This window comes from Fragaria vesca, linkage group LG7 (genome assembly GCF_000184155.1).
Source record: "Fragaria vesca subsp. vesca linkage group LG7, FraVesHawaii_1.0, whole genome shotgun sequence".
Taxonomy (NCBI): Eukaryota; Viridiplantae; Streptophyta; class Magnoliopsida; order Rosales; family Rosaceae; genus Fragaria; species Fragaria vesca.
The window spans coordinates 35,839-58,672 of NC_020497.1; the positions used below are offsets into that span (position 1 = coordinate 35,839).

Sequence of the window (22,834 nt, forward strand, 5' to 3'; positions counted from 1 at the left end):
CTGATTTATGTTGTATGTTCAGTTGTGTTATTAAGCTTGATGTCACAATGTGATCGAGCTCAATAGATTGAGCTATAGTAAGGCTTGTGGGGTTGAGGGCGAGACCTCTTAAGTTATAATGTCACTAAAACCTCTTAAGTAAGGCTTGTGGGGTTGAGAGCCAGACCTCTTAAGTTATAATGTCACTCAAACCTCTTAAGTAAGGCTTGTGGGGTTGAGAGCCAGACCTCTTAAGTTATAATGTCACTCAAACCTCTTAAGTAAGGCTTGTGGGATTGACAAGGCCCTTCTAGCGATGAATCTCTTTTTTTGGTCCTTTAAAGAGATCTCCTATTAGACTAACTTTTCAGTACCTTAAAAGGTCATCAATTTTGCAGAAGTGATATCATGGAGACCAAAAAAATAAAATGTTCAAGACGCTGATATGTGCTCGAAAAGTTAGTCTAATAAGTGATCCCTTAAATTGGCAAATAAAGAGTGGATAGTTTATTGGAAGGGACTCATTAGATTGAATCACCAAAACTAAAATTCATGATCAACCAAATGATGCCTTATAGAGGGAAATTGCCTAGATACTACCTTTATAAATTGGAGTCTTAAACCATGATGTCATGATTCCTGACTACTTGATTCTACAACATCAAACATTACTACTGATTTCTTGTTAGGTCACTACATAGAGGTTTGGGAAGACTCTAACTTATTCTAAAACGGCCCACACTGCTACTATAGAAATGCATCAACAAAATCTTCTGATTTTAGGGCTAAAACTTTTATCTTTCGGGGATGCAGAAGACTGGCCCTTCTTGCATACCATTTCTAATCAGATCATGGAATCTGAATAAAAAAAAAAAAAACTTGAGCAAGAACAAAATCTCCATCAGGATCTTCATAGGAGTGCACTTCTAATGCTAAGAAGCCTGAACATATGATCTGGTTCACTTATATCACAACCCTAACTCTAATTCAACCAACTCGACTACTTCGACTTGATACTTTACCCTTTCAGCTTTATCATTTATGATATACTGAACAGGTGACAAATGTACATCTTACCCTTCATCCGATAAATAGCACATATACATTTAAAGATGTTCTTGCAAAAAATGACCTAGGGATGCCTATATGTTGACTGCTGAGCCAGAAAAAATACAAGTGTAGTAGTTTGCCTATGTGCACCAAGAAAATAAGAATTGGAGGTCTTTCTGTAGCAAACTAAAAAGAAGAGCATAAGTGTGGATGTGTGGATGCATATTGGAATGTTCAGGTGATTAATTGGAATGTTCAGGTGATTAATCGTACCTTAGCAAATGTATACTGTTCAAGAACGTTCTCTTCCAGCCCAGAAAAAGACATCACTAAATCTTGTACGTCACTATCCTCTTCCTCTCTTTCCCTGTAACAGAATCAGAACATATAGGAAGTTAACAGATTAGACAAGAATTAGTTGGCTCAGTGGCTATTTTATCCATATACTTGACCAAAAGAAAAATCCATCTTATTGCCGCTTACCATAGTGAATCTCTTCAAGAATGAAAAAATGATAACAAATAAGATATAGCATACTATATAATACAAAATACCATTGCTCATCTGCAAATCCTACCAAAAGTCTTAACCCGAGCCATCTAACAATTTACATCATATTTGACCAAACAAATTTGACCGATTCATTGTAGGATTTTGCGAAACTCAAACTGTATTTTTAATAATCTTTTAAGGCGAAAAAATTCAATTCCACATGGTACGTTGACGAAAGAATATGTAAAGGACTATCTTTAAACATACAGAACATTCATCCAAGCCAAATCACATGCAATCCATTTTGTCAATTAGTGGAAACCCATACTACCATGGATGCTGCCCAATTAGCCGAACCATAGAGTGATCATATCTGATCTGAAGGTTCCTCCATGTTTTGGCGTCAATAACAACCAAGATGGAATTTCTGGTTCTCCAGTTCACACTACTAGGGTTTAATGGGTAACAGACATCATGTCAGATATCATCTATCATAACTCTTCCAGTTGATCACATGCAAGAAACATCTTGACATTTCTGCAGTCCTATGAATATGGGACGACTAAAGGACTACATACCTCGACTGTAGCCAGATATGTTTGTAGTTGTTGTACAGCTCATAAGAAAGCTCGTCTTTGCAATAGCCAATATTACTTAAGACTATTAACAACTTTTGATGTGGACCCACGACACTTCCCCTGAGATCAAATATTAGATTCTCTTCCAAGTTCTGTGGATATCCATTTTCTACATGTGAGCTTCCTTTGCCTGATCTGTTTTGAGCAAGCTCACTACCTATACGCTCCAGGTGACCTGATTAATGTCAATGCAAGCATCATGACAACACATAATGATATTAAACATATTGAATTTAAAATTAGCAACTCATTCATCATACCTGCAAAATCTAAAATACAGTTCAAGAATGCAAGTCTGACAGATTCTTGTATGTCTTGGAGTTGCGCAAACATATCCTCTGACCTCGTTGCCTCACTCCTTAATCTCTGAATCATCCTAAAATTTAATAAATAGTGAATAACAGTCATAAGATGCTTTCGAAACTATTTTCAGCCGAACCAGCAAAAAAAGACAAATACAACATCCAAAAGCATGTCTATCAAACCAACACGTCATGTTATAATTCAAGAATAGTCAAGGTTCTGATTTTCACTTAACTTAAAGAAATGGATTAACTCATGTAACTGAGGATCCATACTCCCTTATCTTGTATATGAATATATTCATGTTCATTTTCATTGTACATTACAGTTCAATGAATTCCTTGAAATATTATAAGTTGGGAAAAAGAACAAACACAAACTAAGTATAGTTAAAGCAATCAGACACATTTTACTTGATGTGAGTGTTTTGGCAGGACTAGCAATCAGACTCATATGTACTGAAATTTTCATCATAGCGGTGAAGGTAATTTTGTGTTAAAAATTCCACAAATAACGGTCTCACACAACATCCGCCATCCTGCAATTGAAATATAATTATCAATTGTTTTTCTTTTCGATTCATTAGAAATTGCACAGGTAAGGAAATTTCTTCAGGATGAAATCAGAACTTTTTAAGAGGTAACATGCATAAAACCACACACTTGGAAGCTGCAAAGTGGCATTAAGCCTTTATTTATTTTGCTAATCATAAATTCAGGAAGATAGTGGTACAAAATCCAACTTCATCTTTAGGTTGCTTCACTATGGATCAAACACTTACGGTTCTCCCTCCTTTCAGAAAAGGTGTAAATAGACATATCGACCTTAAGGTTCTGTTTAACTCTAATCAATAAGAGTTCACCGACAATATTCACAACTTCAGTACAAATGTTTCATGGGCAAGTAACATATATTTCATTTTATTTACCACTGATGATATCAGAAAACCCTTGTAAGCTATAGAGACTTACAATTTGATCTGATCCATTGCTGAGGTCATAACACTACGGAAAGCTAGCGGCAAGTAAGATATTGTATAGGGAGATTTATTCCTTTCAAGAACTGAAACTGGAACCCATGCCTCATCTTTTGAAATCTCCACCGTTGATGCCCGCATCCATGAGCAAAGCCTTAGGATGTAGATCTTTGTAATCTCGGACTGAAGTGCTCGAGTTGCAATTACTGTTGCAAAATACGGCCAAACATCGTAAGTATCGAGATTGAGAAATCAGCATATTTGAGGTTAAGAGAAAGCTAAAAGATACCAGCAATAGATGGAGATGATTCCTTCGCTTCAAAGGCTTCACAAGCTTTGGATATTTCAATTATTGCATCACTCATATATGGTTGCAGAATATTTGATTCTTCAAGATCACGAAAGGTATTGCAAACCTGCAGAGCATAAAAGTAAATATGTTCTTAAACACCCGTTCAACTTGCGGTCTGAAGCTCTGAGAAAAAAATATATATTAAAGAATGACCAAACTGAAGAGTCTATTTATATGTAACTCGACTTTTTTCTTCAGCTTAATACAGAAGGTGATCAAAGAGTAGACAACTAATAAAGAAGAATGAGAAGAAGAAAAAAAATTGACGACATTAATGAAAAGTAGATATGAGTTGCTTGCCCAGTTGTGCAGTCTATTAAAGATCCAAAAATGTAGAACTCTGATGATAAGTAAATTTTGCATTTTGCATATGCCACAAAAAATTAGCAACTTCACTGGAAAAGACACCGCCATTGATGTAATCAGTGTATTGAAGTAAGGTTTCCAATTAAGTCTGTCAAAAAGATGGTTCAGCCAGCTTCCTCACCTTCACTTCATATGCTGTTATAGTATTGCGTATCATTACAGAAACTTCTTCAAGTGAATGAGTAGAGTATTTCCCATCTCCAACTTTTTCCTCAGATTTATTTGCTGGAGTAGTAGCATTTGATTCCGAAGAAACTTGGGATGACTGAAAAATTAAGATTAACTATAAGATTGAATGCCCATCTCATAGACCAAAATATTAGATAACTGGAGTATATCAATAAAAATCGATCTTGATTACACTCCCCAACAGTCATAGGAATGAGACATCATTTTAATGTTTGATTAAGATTGATCATACAAAGGAATTTGAAATTAATCCACGGAACAAAATGTCAGACCACTTGAATATAACAGCCAAGTAAGAAATTTTTTAGCATTCCTCAATAGTGATTATAAAATCTTTATATACTGTGTGTGTCTGTATTTCAGCATCACTTTTATCATTTCGATTGCACAAAACACCCTCCCTTTTCCTTTGAACCGTTGAAATCAGGGAGTGGATATTGAAATTCAAAGCGAAGTTACATATAAGAGATTAAAAGCTACAAGGGGAATGTAGATTGACTTTTAGGACTCGTTCATAATAAAATTCATCTTTACTAAGACAAGTGAAATAAAAAGATTTGTAGTCGCTGGAAAACACGCATTGGTAACTATTGAACAGATAATAGGGTTAATGTTTTTACATGCATTCACACAATAAATCAGCTAACAAGCGCACCTTTCAGTTTGAGAATGATTACACTTATCAGCTTTCTAATTACAATACTTGACCAGAAAATGACAAGGCTTAAAACATGTCAACCACCCTAGCTTTAAACATTGATCGAAAAGGGGCATAATAAATAATAATTGAGGAACCTAAATTATTTTCTGTGGGAGTTTTCATTCTGTTTCAGAGTTCATTTATGTTTTCGACTCTGGAGTTCTGGACTGTAGAAGAGTTTCTCTTTTCAAGTGGTCTAATTTATCTTGACGTCCCTTACTGAAAGTGGTAAACAGTTCTCTCCATTGTATTCTTCAGTTTCAAAATAATATTGACTTGTACTGAATAATGAATTTCAACAGAAAAACAAATGAAAATAATAATTCCAAAAGAAGGTAACAACTTAAATGATTTATACTGAGACAATAGTGTCCAATTCCTTCTTGGGAGCACACAAAAATATATACTTGTGCTTGTGGACATTACAAACATATATAACTAGAAGGAGAGTTTATATGAATTATTATAGGTAGATCTTATCTTAGATACATGCAAAAGCATGGAGTAAAAAATTGTCCAAGATACCTTTGTGAATTTTCCGCTGAAAACAGAAAGTGCAACTTTCCAGAATGCTGGTATGTGATGTGTAAGTACAGCAGTCAATCTACGAATATACCTCCCTCTGAGAGCATCAACTTCTTCACCAGTCAAGTCGACCGCCACAGAATCAACCAGAAGATTGTTGTTTTCAGAAGTAACAGCGTCTGACTGAAATTATGAGAAAGGAAGTAGTTAAGCATTGACCGAGCAGTGTAGGATAATCCCAAAAGGTGCACACTTACAGAATGATTAGTATCTTGTTGAATCTGCTTCCACCTTGCATCAAACAGAGCCCTTTCACGTAAAACATTATGTAGAGTCTCCATTCTAGCTTCATGATCTAATGTGCACTTTTCAAGCAAACCTCGAATTCTGTTATTCTGAACAAGAAACAAACTTAAAACATTACGAACTAATATCAGGTACCAAAAGGTATATTAGAAATCTATGGCCTTTCTTCTCCAATTTCTGGTTAAGAGAGTACTGGTAATCATTTGGCAGTCAGTTCTAAGGACTACTATGAGAATCTATGGTTTGACCTCTCCGTTCTTTTGTTTTACGAAACGTTATTTCATTACATAATAGAAAAACAAGAAGGTAAATTTATACAATGATTAAATGTCCACATACTAAAAGAACAAAATATCAATCAACCATCATAATAATATTGTAACAGTCGACTTGAAATACACATATAGAGATATATACTTACACATTATATTCTACCAATAATTCTCAAGTCTAGTCAAGGTATGGACCTATGGTGTTATGGCATAAGGGTTCAAAGTAGTAACAGATGCCTGTTTGGGCCTGCACCAAGGTAAAAGTTGACAGAGGCGCCAACAAGGCCTGCATCCAGACGCAGCTGATTCTTCCCATTATAATGTTAAATTACTTTGTTTACTATTTTCCGAAAAGCTCAAACTACTTTCATGAGAAAAGGATGTACAAAATAAAGCTTAATTCTTTCTTTTGTATTACACATAAATTTATCATAAAATTAGACCAAGTTAACACACACACACACAAAAAATATTAAAAAGTACGGGAAGATATCCACGTAAGCAGCAGACAACAAAACGGTAAAATCCAAAATAGGTGCCCCAACAGCAGCATTCCAATCATAAGGAATAGCATTGGCATGGACTATTTCTAAAGTATTACAAAGAGCCCAAAATCAACATTTCCGCACAAAATCTCTAGCAGTGCACAGCTTCTTCTCCTTCCATCTTCTGAAATTTTCTTATATCTACTCCATCCTACCAAGGGCACAGCCAAAATAGCCAATACAACACATCTATCCAACATCAATCACTTTTTCTTCCTCCAAATAAGCTACTATCTTTCATCCAATAAGCCACACAATAATGTCCCAATTAAAATAAGATTTCCTAAGAAATTAAAATAATAATAATAATAAAATTTCTCCCGAAGACAATAGGGAATAAACTGACGAATGCAAGGGTTGACCATACTCTATTTGAAAATGTTTTAAAACTAAACTGCCGTGATGACTTCAGCAACCACTTTCTTGTGCCTGGTCTAAATAAAACACAAGCACAAATCGGAAACAACCTTCTAACGGAAGAGATTAGTTATGATTTTCTTTGCTTTTATTTTCTTTTTGACACCGGACGTAAAAGAGCAACAGAACAGAATTCACTCATATTTAGAAGATAATCAGTGTAACAATCACAGACTTTCAAAAATCCAACACTAAGGCTGAAGGAATAATTTGAACAGCATACAGTAACCAATGCCAATTTCTACACCAAAAGGAACTCCATCCCTCATTTTATCCAAACCATCCCGAATAGGTGGCTCCTGACGCAGAGTGCGACCATGCAATGGGTTCTCAGAGCTTCCATCTGAGTCGTCACTTCCATCAGCAGATCTTGAGGCCTCCAACTCGGTTAACCTTTGAGTCAGAAACTCAACTTGTCTCCTGAGTTGCTCAATCTCAGAGGTTGGTTGTCTCCCAGCCATGGGGCTCTGATACCAACTGATGCAGGCCCTTAGTAGGATCGGAACTGGAAGTAACTAAGAATAGTAAAAAGGGATGAAACTAGAACTCTTTAGAGCTAGAAAGACTGGTTTTTTTGATAAACTAATGCTTTTGAATTTTCAGAACTGAATATTACATAAGCTAGAGCCCCTTTAAATAACTATCTACTCAACTACCCACTCAACTACCCATAATAAATGCATTAAGACTCCAGAACCCTCTAGCTAAAGACTACACAAAACACAAGAATAATGACAGATAAAAAGATAATGACAATAAAACAAGACACCTAATGAAACACTAGGCTCTAGGAGAATTCTTTAGTTTCTCCAGAGTAATTACTGACTGGTTCAATCACTCCCTGGTTTCTCACCAAAACTAGGCTTCACACCAATCTCTTCACAGGAAAACTCAAAAATACTCTGATAATTTTATTCATCATTTCATAACATGACCAGCCATTAGGCTACTTATACTTATTTATACTAGAGCTGACATTAACTAGCATCAAAGACTCATTAGGACTCTTAAATTTCCAAAACTGAAGCATAAAAGACCTACTAAAGGAAATCTTAAGACGCACTAGCCCTTTATTTAAAAAAAAAAAAGGTAAAAGAATACTTAACGACTTCTAAACTGAAATGGAAATCTGAAAAGACACAAGAAGCTTGGAGAGTACTAGAATCAGACTCGTCTTTCCCTCCAAGCTGGGAAAATTATACTGAGAGCAATTAATCAGGCCATATGCAAAGGGAATGATTAGGTGCTCTCTTTTTCCTTTTCTTTCGCTCATGAACCTTAAAAGGTTTGACTGTTATGTCCTCATCAGTTACCCTTTACCTAATCGAATCTCTTACCACAAATTTGTTAACGTGGGGGTGGGGGGAACTGATTTGATCAGAACAAAAAGGAAAAACAGCCAAGGGAAACTGGATAAAAGGTTCACAAAAGCTAGGAGCCATGCAAACAAAGACTCCAGACAGAACAAACAAAATACAATATAACCAGGAGGGCGCACAAACAATTACTAGGGCCCTAGATAATTGCAGCGTTCCAATTTATGATGGAATAGACTATCATCTTTGGAAACCTTTAAAACAAAGGCTTAAAAGTTACTGCCACTGTTTGTCAGGGCTTCCATGCAATTGTTTGAGAACTCTAGCAGATTTGAAAGTTCGTACCATTAGTTATCAAACTTTATGTTGCATTCAAACTTATGTTGATGCCATAAAGAATTTAAAGCCAAGCGGTGGCTACTACAACAATGGGCAAGCTCAAGTCTGTAGCCCTCTTGCACATGACCAAGGACTGGTATTGAACTAGAGGATAGGTCCTATACGGAGAAGGATCCACTTACATGATCGATCAATAACTCCAGCCCTCCCAAACTGATTTCTTCCAAATAAGCGAAAGGCCCTTCATCCAACCAACCTATCATCTGAACCTCAGAAGGGACTTTCACTTTCAAAATTCCATCTAGCTGGTGGGAAAATTGCATCTAAATTCATTTCAAAGAAACACACTAATGGCCATTTCTTTTGGTCGTTGGATGTAAAGAAAGAGAAGTTTTGAATTTGACGGGATCACCTGTGAGAGTTTACTTTGGGCCACAGGCTTCATTTTCTGCAGTGGTCAGGGATGATCCTTTTATTGCAAAGAATGCTGGTGCAAATTGTTGTTTTAGCTGTCACGTCTTCCTCTGTCGTTTTTTTTTTTCATTTATTTGTAATTTATTTACTTATTTTATTTTTCTTCCCCTGTCGCTTTCTAGGCTTAGTAGATATCTTCTCCACTGGAAAGTTTAGTGAATATCTTTTCCACTGTTCAGTACTTCATTTACTGTTTAATGAATTATATCTAAAAACAAAAACAAAAAACAAAAAAACAAAAAAACAAAACAAAATTATACAGATATAGAAGTTAGGGTGGCTCTAGTTACACCTCTTAATTTGCTTTTTACACCTCCATTATTTTTTGTAAAAATTTAATACAATTTTACCCCTCACACAAAATTGAGAAACACATTCCAACGTTGTTGAGTTGTTCCAGTACGCACTAGAGAAGAAATCTCTGTTCTAGTTATAATTTTTTTTTTTTTTTTTGGAAAAGGTAAAATCTTTATATAAAAACAACCAAATTATAACCATGGGAGATATCGGTGGTGGACATAAATTCCCCACTTTCCTCCCTATCCAAACACCAGCGATTACATTGGACAAGAATTGATAGGGGTTTAACTGCAACCTATCCTATCCTAGTTATAATTGATTATTCTCCCAAGTCGATGAAAACTCAAAACAATATCATTTACTCAAACTCAGATCAATCTAGGCGAATTTTTCCTTATTCTTATTCAAATTCTCAATCTCATATCAATGATAATGACTATATATGTATATATCTCTATTCATTTGCTCAAATACAGATCAATGAGGAATATATATATATATATGTGGAGATTTAAATCTCGACCAATGAGAAAATTATCAGAAAAAACCTGAATTGATTGAAATTCTAGTTTCACATTTGAAATCCTAAACCCTAATTAAAGAGAATGCACATGAGCCGGTCAATATGGTGGATATTCTAAGATGATTTACAAATAAGTCTTCAATATGGTGGACCATTAATTAGACTTTGCAAAAGACCAGGCTATGAAGAGTTAAGACTCGGAACTTGGGAATAGAGGAGATGGTCAGTGCCCAGAATCAATCGAATGAAAAGTTGAAATTGTAAAATAAGGATGAGGGTAAATCAGGAAGTTTGATGAAAACAAATTGATAAGGAGGTGTACATAGCAAATTGGGAGGTGCAACTAGAACCACCCTAGAAGTTATTGATCAAAATAAAAAATAAAAAAGAACAGTTAAAGGGTTTCACCAACCAAGCAACTGTGATTCCGGATCCTAATCATCATAACGGGTATATATAAAAAATAAGCTATGAATTTAACAAGAAAAACGAAACCAATCCAAGCATTAATAAGAATTACTCACCTGTATGTTTAAATAATGCCAAACAGGATCTGACTCAGGCTCCAGCTCCAACAGCAGTCTTACTGTATTTTCAAGCTACATGAACCCAAAAATAAACAAATATATTGGCTCCTCGAAAGAAAGTTTCATAAAAAAAAATTGTTCAGACAAAAGTACAACAATAATTGCCAAACAAATAAAATAAAGTACAACAATAAGGTGTATCTACTGGCATGTAAATAACATTAAACCCTCAAGGACAGAATCCCAAAGCTACCTTGCTAATATGAGCCACACACAGGATAATAAACCTTCTCGTTTTGATCTAGACACCAATCTCACCTCTCAAAATGATCATCTTTGATTTTGTTTCCTTCCTCTAATGTTACCTAGACCACCAAATTCCACCTCTTCCAGTGATCCTTTTTACGCTGCCATAAACCTCCTTTCAGAAACAGTATCTTAGTAGCATGTCCCTTTCCCTTTAGTAAGTTAACATCCATACTAATAATAAATAGCATCACGTCAAAGAGTTCCCTTCTAATCTCCACACCCAATTCTCTAATTAGATAAAATCTTTTACCAACTTGATGACTCCTAATTCCTAAGCCACCATCTTATGAAAGGTAGCCACACGTCAACCTCTTGAAATGATCCTATTTTCCTCTCTTGAACCTCCAATAGAATCACATCAGCATCTTAGTCCTTTTAAGCCCCGTTACTTGGTATATTCTTCAAAGTGAAACAAACTAGCACCCTTTCCATAAATGGCATCAAAGTCTACTAGCCAAGACAATAGTGCATGCTCTTCCATCAGTTACTTTCTTTCGACATTTCTACAACAAGATACCAAAATTAGATACTCAATTTCCTAAGAAATAGATTTTCAATGGTCCAATCCCATACCTTACCAAATCCTATTTTATCCGAATCTCCAGTTTCCTGTCTTCGTAAATATAGACAATTGAAATCCTTGGCATATTAACTTTCAAACAAAGAACACCCACAACTAATTTTAAGAGAAGAATAAATAATGAAGCTTATGCTCATCTCCTAAAGAGAGAATATTGTGTACCCAATATGCTGCTCTATTTGTAATCCATCTTTTCTTCACTTTCCGTACGATTTTCCTTCACATAGCTCTAACATATATGTTTGTCTTCTTCCCCACCTTCCCACTTCAGAATCAACACACAAGCAAACCAAAAGGGGGCTTTGTCCCCATTTCATGTGGTCCCTGTACATTGTAACGGGACATTAGTTCACGACTACTTTTGCCTAACTGGGTGTTTATGAAACATAAAAACAGTCTGCTTTTTCCTTAAAACCGTATGCATAATATGAAAGGAGGTCGAATTGGTAGCACCTGACCACTAAATCACTCACCCGAGGTCCTAAAAGTAGTAGCAAACAAGGTAGCATAACTTTCCCCACCTTTTTTTCCTTTCACTTCTGAGAAAAAGACCAAACTACTATCAAGACTGACACATACTCCAAAATTATAAAATAGGTTCCTATAGGAATAAATGGTGCATGGTTATAAACTTTCGGATATCATGCTGGCATGCTGCCGTTCTTGCACAAACATCTATTGTCATGATGTTTAAGCCCTCTTCTTGAATGGAATCTTGCCCTTTACTATCACAACTCTCTCCTCTATAACATTTCATTACTGTCATCAACAACTGAATAGCTGAATGATTAAAACGGGGTCATTTTACCCCGAACTCAGACATGCTCATAATCCCACTTATGAAAGACGAAAGGGGAAACAACCCACAATATTCAGAAGTTTACAACTTCCCTGCTTTAATGTATGAATGAGGACCTGCTTAGCAACAGTAAACTGTTTTCCAAGCCTATCCATGGAATTAACCCAATCAGTGTTTTTGTCACTAGCTATTTTGCTAGTGACTTGGTTTTCTACTAGCTTATTATTTCATCCAACTGAAGTGGAGGGTAGAAAAAAATATATTATTGAGGATTAATACGAAAAATACCTGTATCTTACATGTTAAGCAAACAAGGCTTAAGATGGTTAAATTTCTGAAATCCCCAAAAAGCCTTAGTTAGACATGTATGTTTATTATATAAGGTTAATATTTTTTAAAACATTCAAATTACAAAATAAAGGTAAAAATCAAAAATAAAGCCACGTCTATTGAATCTGCCCCAATCAATTTGCATGATACTGCGAATAAAAAGAAGAAAGAAATACATCTCCACAAAACTGCTCGTTTCATTTAGTACTTTTTTGTGTCCTTTTCAAATTTATTGTTTTCCTTTTATATTGTTATTCAAAACATAGTGCTGGGCCACACGAAGTGTGTGCGAGAGGCTAGTATTGTAATTAAGCACTAACAAATATATGTTTACTATTGCTAAGAGTAAATACTTGCTAATAGTTTACATCCTAAGCTTACATTGGTTAGATCTATTTGTGGATCTTCCATAGACTTGTATAGAGTGCCTTTAAACTCATGCATCACTTTTTCAACCTCTTCAAGAACACGTTTGAGTATTCCCACCTGCAATTGAATGACAGAGAAGTGTGATTCAGAAAATAGTACTCCAAAGCAATTGATTCAACAGATTGAGAAATAGTATCCTGCCTAAAAACCTAACAAAAGGAGGTATTGCAACGATCATTATCAGACAACCGGTACATTCAAGCCAGTATTAGGAAAGTCACCAGAGTGGATCTCTTCCTTCCTAATACTACTGAACTACATTGCAGTGGGAAAAATGAGCAATGATTCAACATTACTCCAAAGAAAACAAAACAAAGTTCAAGTAAATAACAATTCCCTTATGATAGTCAATCAAAAGAAACTTCCAACTCAATGTTTGAAAACTCTTTAGAAGAAAGTTTGAAATGGATCAAGGAGAGATTCATTGACCCCTGCAAGATAAAGAGGAGCATACACCGCCTTAAAGAATTCCAATAAACGTCTCCGTATAATCAAACCCTTACATAAAAAACACATACGAGAATTTTTAAAAGAAAAACAAAATTGATTAAAAAAAGGGACAGAACTAAACTACGCTAATCTACTATGCAGTCATGGGCATGTTATTTATTAATACGAGAAGTGCACCACAAAGTTACTTTGAAAAAGTCAATCAACGAGATATTTTGATGCATGAAAATGAGTACCACTTATGAGCGTCAAAATTAGTGAATTTGGAAAACAAAATTAAATAAGAGAGATGGTTGTATACATGAGAAGGGAGAGCAATTGACTTCGCCTTCTTGTATTCCCTAACAGCCAAGTCATATTCACCCTTGCTTATGCTACCACGAATTGTACTGGGCAAGTTGAATAGCGTTCGGAACCTCTGGAGCATTCCCTGGACTGACCTAATCTTTTCAGCCTCGGCCTATAATAATTCAAAAGGTTGATGAAATTGGAGTTGAATAAACAGGTATAAACTATCCAACAAAATCGAAAATTCAAGTCCAACTGACCTGTCTCTCGAACAGATGCTGGAAAGCACGATTAGCCAATGAACTGACTCCTTCCATACATTTGAACAAATGAGCAGTCCCTGAACCTTCAGGATCTTCTTCAATCCGTTTTAATTTTGACTCGATATCTGCAAAGATAATCTTCCACATGAAAAATCGAGATACAACAGAAGCAAACGGGAGAGAGGGTGATGCTTTGATACCATCAATTGTGGTTTTGCAAGAGACGAAGCAGTCAAAATTGTCTTTGACCAATTGCTTTCTCTGCTGAGTGCGTCCTATAAGATCACTTTTAAGAGCGAGAGCACCAGCCTCCAAATCAGCTGCACTTGTTACTTGGTGTATCCGGGAGATGAAGAGCTTGGCATCAAATTTCTCAGAGAAATACAACAACTTCTCTGCAAATGTGAAGTAGAGACATGGTGGATGAGGAATGGACATATTGGGATGTAAAAACTAGTAGAAATGCGAGGATGCATTACCACGAAGGGTGTTATCCAATTTGTCATCCTTGGTTGGAGAATAGTCGGAGGATTCGGTTATGAGTCTTAAAGTTTTGTTATCTATAATGCTGTTGTAACACAAGACACCACAAAAATGCAATGAAGGAGTGTAAGACACAAGAGTATTGATGGATTCAAAGAGGAAACGAATTGAAGTGAAGTGGAAGTGAACCGACCCGAGGCCGAGGGGATCAATGCACTCCATGCCACGAGGGAAGGACTGCAATGTGCTTAGTCCCTTCCTGGCCAAAACTGCATTAGAAGACACTTTACGCTCAACTTTAATGGCCACCGGCGCTGCTCTCGTCTCTCGCATTCCACGAACCCTGCGAGCAAGCTAAACACACGACCAAAACAGAAATTAGCTTAAACCATTTGAATCCGAATGGAATCGAGTCGAATCGAAATCACATACCTCGGCCTCGTCGACGTGCTTCCAGCAACCGGGCTCGTCGCCGTCCCAGGGAGCAGCGTCGTCGTCTTTGGGTCGGGAAGCACCAGAAGAGCCGCGGAAGCGCACGCGTTGCTGATCTCGGGAGGTGGAGTCCTCATCGCCGCTGGATATGCTCAGCATATCGACATCGGATTCGTCGTCCTCGTCAACCACGCGCCGCTTCTGCTGCTGCGCCGGAGGCTTCTTGTTGGGAGGAGGCGGAGGGGCTTGGACGTAATTCGCAACGGGTCTCCGATTCGAGGCTGCCTTCTGATAATTCACATCTCTCTGAGATTGCTCCTTGAGAGCCATCTGGAGGAGCTCGTCCTCATCCTCACTGCCGCTCGACATCACAAACTTCTAAGCCTCTTCCTCTGCTTGGTAATCACAAACTAGACTCTGCTTGCTTTTCTTTCCCCGAAACTGCACATTTTTGTTTAAAAAGACATTATTTTCTTCATCAAACCTTTTTTTTATCTAGAAATGGGTTTTTTCTTTACACCAGCTTTTTTATATGGGGTTGGTCTAGCGGAAACATGTTATGCTACACTACAAGTGGGGCAAGTGGGGGGACGTTGCAAGGATTCTCTTGGTAATAGAAGATTTTTGGTTCAAATCCTAGCTTATAAAAAACATACATACCTAAAATTGCTCTCGGTTCTAGAGTGGTAGCTCACCCAGTGTTATGACAAGCCCAATAGCCATAACCCTAACTTCTTCAGCTTAGCCCAAGAGGCCCATTAGCAAGACAGATCTGTTATTCTTTCCCAAATTATGCGAGGCTAGTTTTTTTTTGGTTTTTTTATGTGAGACTAATTTGGTGAAATTATCTTATGACACATGACAAGCAAAAAAAAATTTGTCCTAAATTATTAAAAATTGTCTTTATCTCTACTACTAAAAAGCGAGTAGTGTCTAAAATTACCAAATTATGTTTTATCAATATTATCTATATTAAGCTAATTTGGACTATTAAGAATAAGGGTTACTATGGTAAATAGCAAAATAAAAAAACAAGATAAATAAAAAAAAAGATAACTGAGAAAAGAAAAATGGGAAAGAGATAACTACAACAGGTGAGAATTATAACTATCAAGAAAATCATCAGTCCTGCTACCTACTAACTTCATAAAATACAAATGAGAAAAAAATAATAATAACTACCTATTGAGAACATGCAAGTTTCGCGGGTATAGAGGATTCAAAAATTTATAGCCTAAGATCGGTCAGCTTTGCAACCAATTATTAAATAGATGATGTTGACCTGTTAGAAGGAGGAGTCTCCGTCCACAACCACGCCCAAGCCTGCTGTCGCCGCCAACAACACTGTGTCGTCCTCCACCATCGTCACTGACTTTAATGGTGTTGATGGAGTGAGCTCAATCGGGTTACCTCCATCACTCGCTCATTGAGTATTGATGCACATGATTAGAGTGAGCCACCGTGTTGTTGCCAGACAGAAGATTAATTCCACACGGGATTGGTCGTTGTTATATGGAGAAGGATATGGGGACGAGATGGTGAAAGTCATGTGGTGTTTGAATAAAATAATTTCAATTTTTATAGAAATTCTAAAATCATAGGAATTACAATTCTATAAATTTAATTATATTAATTTAGAATTTCATTATTTGGATTTCATGATGTAGAGTTTTAAATTAGTAAGGATTTGTATTTAGACTAATCTCAATTAAGAGAATTGACAAATAACATCTGAGGAATTTAAGTCGAGAATTTAAGCTTTCAAATTTCATGATTATTTTCATAGGTTGCGGACATAAGTGGAGTTTCGATGAGACAAGAGTCCAAAGATGAAAGAGAGAGAGATGTGATGCTTTCAGGAGAGCAGTGAGCTGGTCATGCTGCAAATCGGCAGAAAGTGCTTTTTTTTGTCGGATGTGTATGTACACGCCGTTGTACACACTCGCCGTTAACTGAACGTTGATGATAGCTCACTGGGTGTGCTGAAGAGTCTCCGTTGCTAATTAAGAAAACAAAGCACAAAAATAGGTTGTGTTACTTGCGTACAATTCTAGATCCTTCTTGGACTGTCTGAAGAAGCAATCCCAGCCGTCCACTTGGTGGCCTTAAGAATCAGATAGTTCTCTCATCAGAAAGAACAGCAATTCAAGAAAAATGTTCGGGAGAGGTGTTCCGAAGAAGAGCGACAACAGCAAGTACTATGAGATCCTTGGAGTCCCCAAGACCGCCTCCCAAGATGATCTGAAGAAGGCTTACAGAAAAGCAGCCATCAAGAACCATCCTGATAAGGGTGGCGACCCCGAAAAGGTTTTGATTTTCCTATCTCCTCCTACTTTTACTTTCCTTGAATTATAAAATATGTATCTTGTACGTTGCGATTTAGTTTAAAGAGTTGGCCCAAGCCTACGAGGTGCTGAGTGATCCAGAAAAGCGCGAAATCTACGACCAATATGGCGAGGATGCGCTCAAGGAAGGAATGGGTGGCGGAGGTGGTGCCCACGACCCATTTGATATTTTCCAGTCTTTCTTCGGCGGCGGCAGCCGTAGGCAGCGAAGGGGAGAGGATGTGATCCATCCCCTTAAAGTTTCTCTGGAAGATCTCTACAGTGGCACATCCAAGAAGCTGTCCCTCTCCCGCAACATAATCTGCTCCAAGTGCAAGGGCAAAGGGTCAAAGTCTGGTGCTTCAATCAAGTGTCCTGGTTGCCAAGGGTCTGGAATGAAAGTCTCTATTAGGCATCTCGGGCCTTCCATGATCCAGCAAATGCAGCATCCTTGCAATGAGTGCAAGGGCACCGGTGAGACCATTAATGACAAGGATCGCTGCCAGCTGTGTAAGGGTGAGAAAGTTGTGCAGGAAAAGAAGGTATTGGAAGTCCATGTCGAGAAGGGGATGCAGAATGGACAGAGGATCACATTCCCTGGTGAAGCTGATGAAGCGGTACCTCAAAATCTTCTCTCATTTATCTTTGTTATAGCCACTGTATTGAACTAGATGTCACTTCTCTACATTTGTTTATTTACTTGTTTCCTGGCAGCCTGACACTGTCACAGGGGATATTGTCTTTGTCCTGCAACAAAAGGAACACCCTAAGTTTAAGCGGAAGGGTGACGACCTTTTCTACGAACATACGCTGTCCCTTATGGAGGCGCTCTGCGGCTTCCAATTTGTATTGACACATTTGGACAGCAGGCAACTCCTCATCAAATCTCATCCCGGAGAGGTAGTCAAGCCTGGTAAGTTACTTTTGTTCTCTTCTCATTTTGACTGATTTTGTACTCGTCACCACAAAAGTGTGCATTTGGTTACTTGGTGGGTTATGGAATATTGTTAAATTCGTCCTCATCATGTGCAATACTTTCGGTAGGTGGTTCATCAAAATACGATAGGACATGTTGCCCTGGACTAAAACAGAATGGTGGATTGGTTTTGAGGGTTGTTGAGTTCCATCCATTTAAGGACTCTTTTTTTTTTTTCTTGTACAATTAGAGGGATTGCATGGCGGACTCAATACCTGTTTCAATAATCTGAACCACTCAATTTTTAGACATCCATTCATTAATTGACCATCTTTGCAAAGCTATCAGCCAAATGAGGCATGAATTAGCGATTATGTGTTAGTATTGAATAGATATTGGAATCCTATGTGGATACGTTAATAATTCTCTACTTGGCTGAATTTTGGCACAGAAAATCTTTTAGCTTAGCTTTAAATTTAATGGTTTGGAACAGTAGAAGGGGACTAGGAAATAATTCAGGGATCCCTGTGGTAGAAGATATACAACTATATGTTTGAAAGACAATAGTACTCGGGTATAGGGTTTATAATTGCCAAATATATTGATTCATTATGAAGAAACTGTTTTAAAGGGATATAGTACTCAGGAATCGATGCATCTGCTCTCTCTCAAATCTGTCCCTAATTTTGTATGTTCAATATGTCTTTTGCTGTTTTACATGACTGCTTTTAGTTACTTCGAAACATAAAGATCACACTTGTGGAGGTTATGTTTTTGTGTTTTTCTTCTTTTTCTTTGGCCAATATGGGCAATTTAATAGCGTGGGTTGCTATAGGATTTCGGTGTGTGGTTCCAGGTTTACATGATAGTTGGCCTTTCTTTGATATTTTCAACTTGGTGGCTTTATTATGATGTATCAGATCAATTCAAGGCTATAAATGATGAAGGCATGCCAATGTACCAGAGGGCGTTTATGAAGGGTAAACTATATATACATTTCACCGTGGAGTTCCCGGACTCATTGAATCCAGAACAGTGCAAGACCTTGGAAGCAGTGCTGCCTCCCAGGAGTTCTACCCAGCTTACTGACATGGAACTAGATGAATGTGAGGAGACTACACTGCATGATGTGAACATAGAAGAAGAAATGCGCCGTAAACAAGGACAGCAGTCTCAAGAGGCATACGATGAGGATGAGGATATGCATGGTGGTGCCCAGAGGGTCCAATGCGCTCAACAATGATTTGATCGACTTGCTTATATCTTTTGAGAAAATAAAAGTTGTGTGTTGGTGGGTCGGGTTTCTATGTAGTTGTCTTGGTGTTTATTTCCAGTTTGGGTTGTTTGTAGTCCCAACTATTGGGAATTTACAGAGTAGCTATTTAGAACATGATCCTTATTCTAGTTCATCTGAACTGGTTGTTTAGCTTTATATTTATATGTCATCTGTAAGTGTTTTTACAAAGTTGTACTGATATAATCGTTATTCATAGCATATGATCTTTAGCTACGACGAACGGTGACACAGTCACAGAACATGATGGGTTTAAGCCTTTAAGGCCTTTCCAGTCCCTGTCAGGCATATTTCTCAATCACCAAAGTATAAGTAACTCAAATACTCAAATCACCAAAGCATAAATAACTCAACGTAACAGTTTCAGTTAATTTTTACAGGAGCGGTACTGGGGATGTGCACGTAGTAGTGCGGCTGCACAACTCCAAACAAAACACAGGGGGCCCTCCAATCGTCTTCGCCTCTTTTCCTCATGTCTTCCATTACAAAAGTAATTAGCTTCAATTTTTGTTCATTTGGGAGTCCTCTCACTTAAATCTTTTGTAGGGTGAGATGAATATCACCATTGGTCTCTATGAGTCTGCCATTACTTGACTTCAACTCTAATTTGTTTGATAAAAAGACAAATCCAAGAATCAAGCTATCAGTCTAAGCAACACGCATGCTCTACTAGTCAATTTTAGGACGCAAACGCATTACTTTTCGTCAAGGATAAAACATTAATCATACATATATCATTTCCAGATCTAGGTAGCTTATTCCTCAATTCCTTTATTCGACATTACTACACTTGATATTGAGTATTTTAGTTTTTAATCTCTGCTGTTTCATTATCCGAGATCCATCATATTCCGTTCCTCAGCCTTTTGCCTTGTTTCTAACTCATATATATACACTTTCCTCTTTATCTGATCTCAAATCTCAATCTATACTTGATATATATTCTGAAACATGAGCATTCTAAGTGGATTTGGTTATGTTCTTGCGCTACTAGTTCTACTTCTCTGCCTTGCTTCCTACCTCTGCTCTAAACGCGCACGATTATCCATAGCCGCCGGTGACCAGACCAGCACTGGTAGTGAACAAGCTGCAGGTGGAGCTGGACTTGATGAAGCCACTATAACTAGTTACCCAAAACTTGCTTATTCCAAAGTAAAGCTCCAACATGGAAACTCAACTGCTTGTTGCTGCTCCATTTGTTTGGCTGACTACAAGGAAACCGATATGCTTTTAGTGTTGCCACATTGCGGTCATCCCTTCCATGTCAAGTGTGTTCATCCATGGCTTCGGCTTCACGCTACGTGCCCAATATGCAGGAACTCGCCTTCTCCACCTTCTCTCTGTATCCCATTTAGTCAAATAACCCCCTTGGCTACGCTGCCGGAGTAATTAGCATATAGGTCTGTGTAGAACTTTGTACAGAATTGTTATATCAGAGGATTCTCTGTTTTCATCAGTTCCAAGAAAACAAAATTCGTTCATGAATTAAAGTCATGGGATGCTAGAATAAGTTTGAGTACCTTCTCTATCGTGAATGGAGCAAGTGTAACAATTTGACAACAATATTTGTTAAAAATGTATGCGATAACAATAAATTAATTAATGGAAAATCAATGCTATTATTTGAAAGAACAGATTCAGTGTCCACTCCATAATCTATAACTGAATATTAAGTCTAGATCACCCACTCTAGTTAGTAGCTATTCTATTGAAATTTGAAAATGTGTATGTCTAGAACATCAATGGAGTTTCTTAATTAAATGACCAATAACCAAACGCCACCGAGCCAAAATAAGATTGCATGAAGTACACCAAGCACCATTCCTTTCTGTAGCACTGATGCTGCAGATTTCACAGAAGGAAAAGTCTCAGTAGAGGAGCCATTATACCCTAAAGGGGACGGGGCTCCCACCGGAGTCATAACTTGCGCTGCAGGAGGCTGAGATCTATTCCAACTAACCGAAGATGGAGGAACAGCAGCAGGAGGAGGAGAAACTGAAGGGCCGCTCGGTGGTTCGTTTACGGGGCAGGCGCACTCGTGAACAGAAATGGAAATCTTCTGCCCTAGACTACAATAGTTTGAGACGTTAGTAATGAAGTACAAGACACCTTTATCCAACAATGTGAAATTTGCAGGACCATTGTTGAAGATTTGAAAGGGCTTGTAAGCTGTGGCTACTGTGCAGCTCTCGTAGTCTTGCTTTGTGACTTGCACCACATTCGAAAGCCCCCCTTCAAAGTTAAAAACTGCAATCCCCACATTCAGCACAGTTTAATCGGTCATAATCTAAAACCATCCATCTTTTAATTTTGTACGCTTACAACTAAATGATGTACATGATGAGTTGCATCAAATTAATATGCATACCTAGAGTGTCGCCGATCTTGAAGAAATGGGAATTGGACCAGTTGGTGTAGTAATCCGGTCGGGGAGGGATGGACCAACACACCGGGTCTCCTACCCCGACCGAATAAGCTACCGCACTAGGCAGGCAACCATACGAAGGAACCACCATTATCAACACCCCTAACATCACAGCACCTAATGTAACAATTGAAACCCTGGTCATTGTTGAACTCAGATCCAAATAGAGATTGTTGCCCGTCGACAGTTATAATAAGAACGATGGAGGTATAGCTAGCAAATGTAGTGAACTAGTTAAGAGACTAATGATTTAATTTATAAGAGGTGAAAGTGGATCAGCAAATGGCAGCGTAATGCTCTTCAGTTTCTAACGTCCATATATATAAATACGTAGACATTAAATTACATAAAAGATTTGATACTTAATTCAATAATGCATCCATTTTTAATCAGTTGATGTTTTAGTAGGATTATCTTTCACAGTTACCCTGTTTTTATTTTATATTTAAGATAATCCGCTACAATTGTTGATTTATGCACTCATAAAAAATGCATAATAAATGTTGATATTGAAAAACAACTTCAAATTCAATTGTCAAAACTTTGTAGTAAATTGAATAGGAGGTTATCAAAGACAATCAGTTACATTGTTCATGCGACTCATTTCTTTTTTAATAATCTTGCTGATGTAACAAGAGTTACGAGAGTCTCCTGCTCTAGTACTTAATCTCTTTTGTTTTTCTGTATAGGTCATTTTTGGCCTCCTTTATAACCACACAACAAAAAAAAAAAAAAAACTTTGTAGTAAATTGTAAACAAATTTTTATGCATTGATATGAATGGATATGCAAAAGGGGTCCGGATCAAGGGACACCTTATTTTACACAACTTCTTACACTATTTTTTAGCCATTAGATCTACTTAAGTTTAACGGTCTTGATAATTAATTCATGATGTGGCAAATGACATGAAATTATTTAACC

At 37.3% G+C, this 22,834-nt stretch overlaps 4 protein-coding genes across 4 annotated transcripts in view; 2 read left to right on the forward strand and 2 right to left on the reverse strand.

The window, feature by feature from the left end:
- LOC101310735 (exocyst complex component 2-like) overlaps positions 1-15,321 on the reverse strand; it is an 18,924-nt gene extending 3,603 nt beyond the window's left edge. Inside the window, exons 1-16 of the mRNA XM_004306372.1 lie at positions 14,953-15,321; positions 14,714-14,874; positions 14,517-14,605; positions 14,238-14,432; positions 14,035-14,162; positions 13,788-13,946; positions 12,989-13,093; positions 10,587-10,661; positions 5,828-5,965; positions 5,571-5,753; positions 4,278-4,421; positions 3,728-3,854; positions 3,434-3,644; positions 2,420-2,535; positions 2,100-2,334; positions 1,303-1,396 (exon numbers count right to left, since the gene is read on the reverse strand). Coding sequence (XP_004306420.1) covers positions 1,303-1,396; positions 2,100-2,334; positions 2,420-2,535; positions 3,434-3,644; positions 3,728-3,854; positions 4,278-4,421; positions 5,571-5,753; positions 5,828-5,965; positions 10,587-10,661; positions 12,989-13,093; positions 13,788-13,946; positions 14,035-14,162; positions 14,238-14,432; positions 14,517-14,605; positions 14,714-14,874; positions 14,953-15,321 — 2,529 coding nt within the window. The remainder of the gene's footprint in view (positions 1-1,302; positions 1,397-2,099; positions 2,335-2,419; positions 2,536-3,433; positions 3,645-3,727; positions 3,855-4,277; positions 4,422-5,570; positions 5,754-5,827; positions 5,966-10,586; positions 10,662-12,988; positions 13,094-13,787; positions 13,947-14,034; positions 14,163-14,237; positions 14,433-14,516; positions 14,606-14,713; positions 14,875-14,952) is intronic.
- A 1,479-nt stretch (positions 15,322-16,800) lies between these two features.
- LOC101311027 (dnaJ protein homolog) lies at positions 16,801-19,704 on the forward strand. Its single transcript, XM_004306373.1, has 4 exons — positions 16,801-17,259; positions 17,336-17,893; positions 17,991-18,189; positions 19,113-19,704. Exons 1-4 carry the CDS (start codon positions 17,107-17,109, stop codon positions 19,433-19,435), a joined length of 1,233 nt encoding a protein of 410 aa, XP_004306421.1. The 5' UTR covers positions 16,801-17,106; the 3' UTR covers positions 19,436-19,704.
- Positions 19,705-20,437: 733 nt separating this feature from the next.
- On the forward strand, positions 20,438-20,875 carry LOC101295279 (putative RING-H2 finger protein ATL71-like). Its single transcript, XM_004308124.1, has one exon. The coding sequence runs from the start codon at positions 20,438-20,440 to the stop codon at positions 20,873-20,875; it is 438 nt and encodes a 145-aa protein (XP_004308172.1).
- A 367-nt stretch (positions 20,876-21,242) lies between these two features.
- Positions 21,243-22,056, reverse strand: LOC101295570 (blue copper protein-like). Its single transcript, XM_004308125.1, has 2 exons — positions 21,855-22,056; positions 21,243-21,733 (listed from the first exon to the last, which is right to left on the reverse strand). The coding sequence occupies exons 1-2, from the start codon at positions 22,054-22,056 to the stop codon at positions 21,243-21,245; spliced, it is 693 nt and encodes a 230-aa protein (XP_004308173.1).
- Positions 22,057-22,834: the final 778 nt, after the last annotated feature.

Bases quoted from the DNA above. Each gene is read 5' to 3' on its own strand.
- LOC101295279 (XM_004308124.1), top strand. From the start codon at position 20,438: ATGAGCATTCTAAGTGGATTTGGTTATGTTCTTGCGCTACTAGTTCTA.
- LOC101311027 (XM_004306373.1), top strand. From the start codon at position 17,107: ATGTTCGGGAGAGGTGTTCCGAAGAAGAGCGACAACAGCAAGTACTAT. The intron at 17,260-17,335 runs GTTTTGATTTTC...GTTGCGATTTAG, and splicing joins AGGGTGGCGACCCCGAAAAG to TTTAAAGAGTTGGCCCAAGC. The intron at 18,190-19,112 runs GTAAGTTACTTT...ATGATGTATCAG, and splicing joins CGGAGAGGTAGTCAAGCCTG to ATCAATTCAAGGCTATAAAT.
- LOC101295570 (XM_004308125.1), bottom strand. From the start codon at position 22,056: ATGACCAGGGTTTCAATTGTTACATTAGGTGCTGTGATGTTAGGGGTG. The intron at 21,734-21,854 runs GTATGCATATTA...TGGGGATTGCAG, and splicing joins CAAGATCGGCGACACTCTAG to TTTTTAACTTTGAAGGGGGG.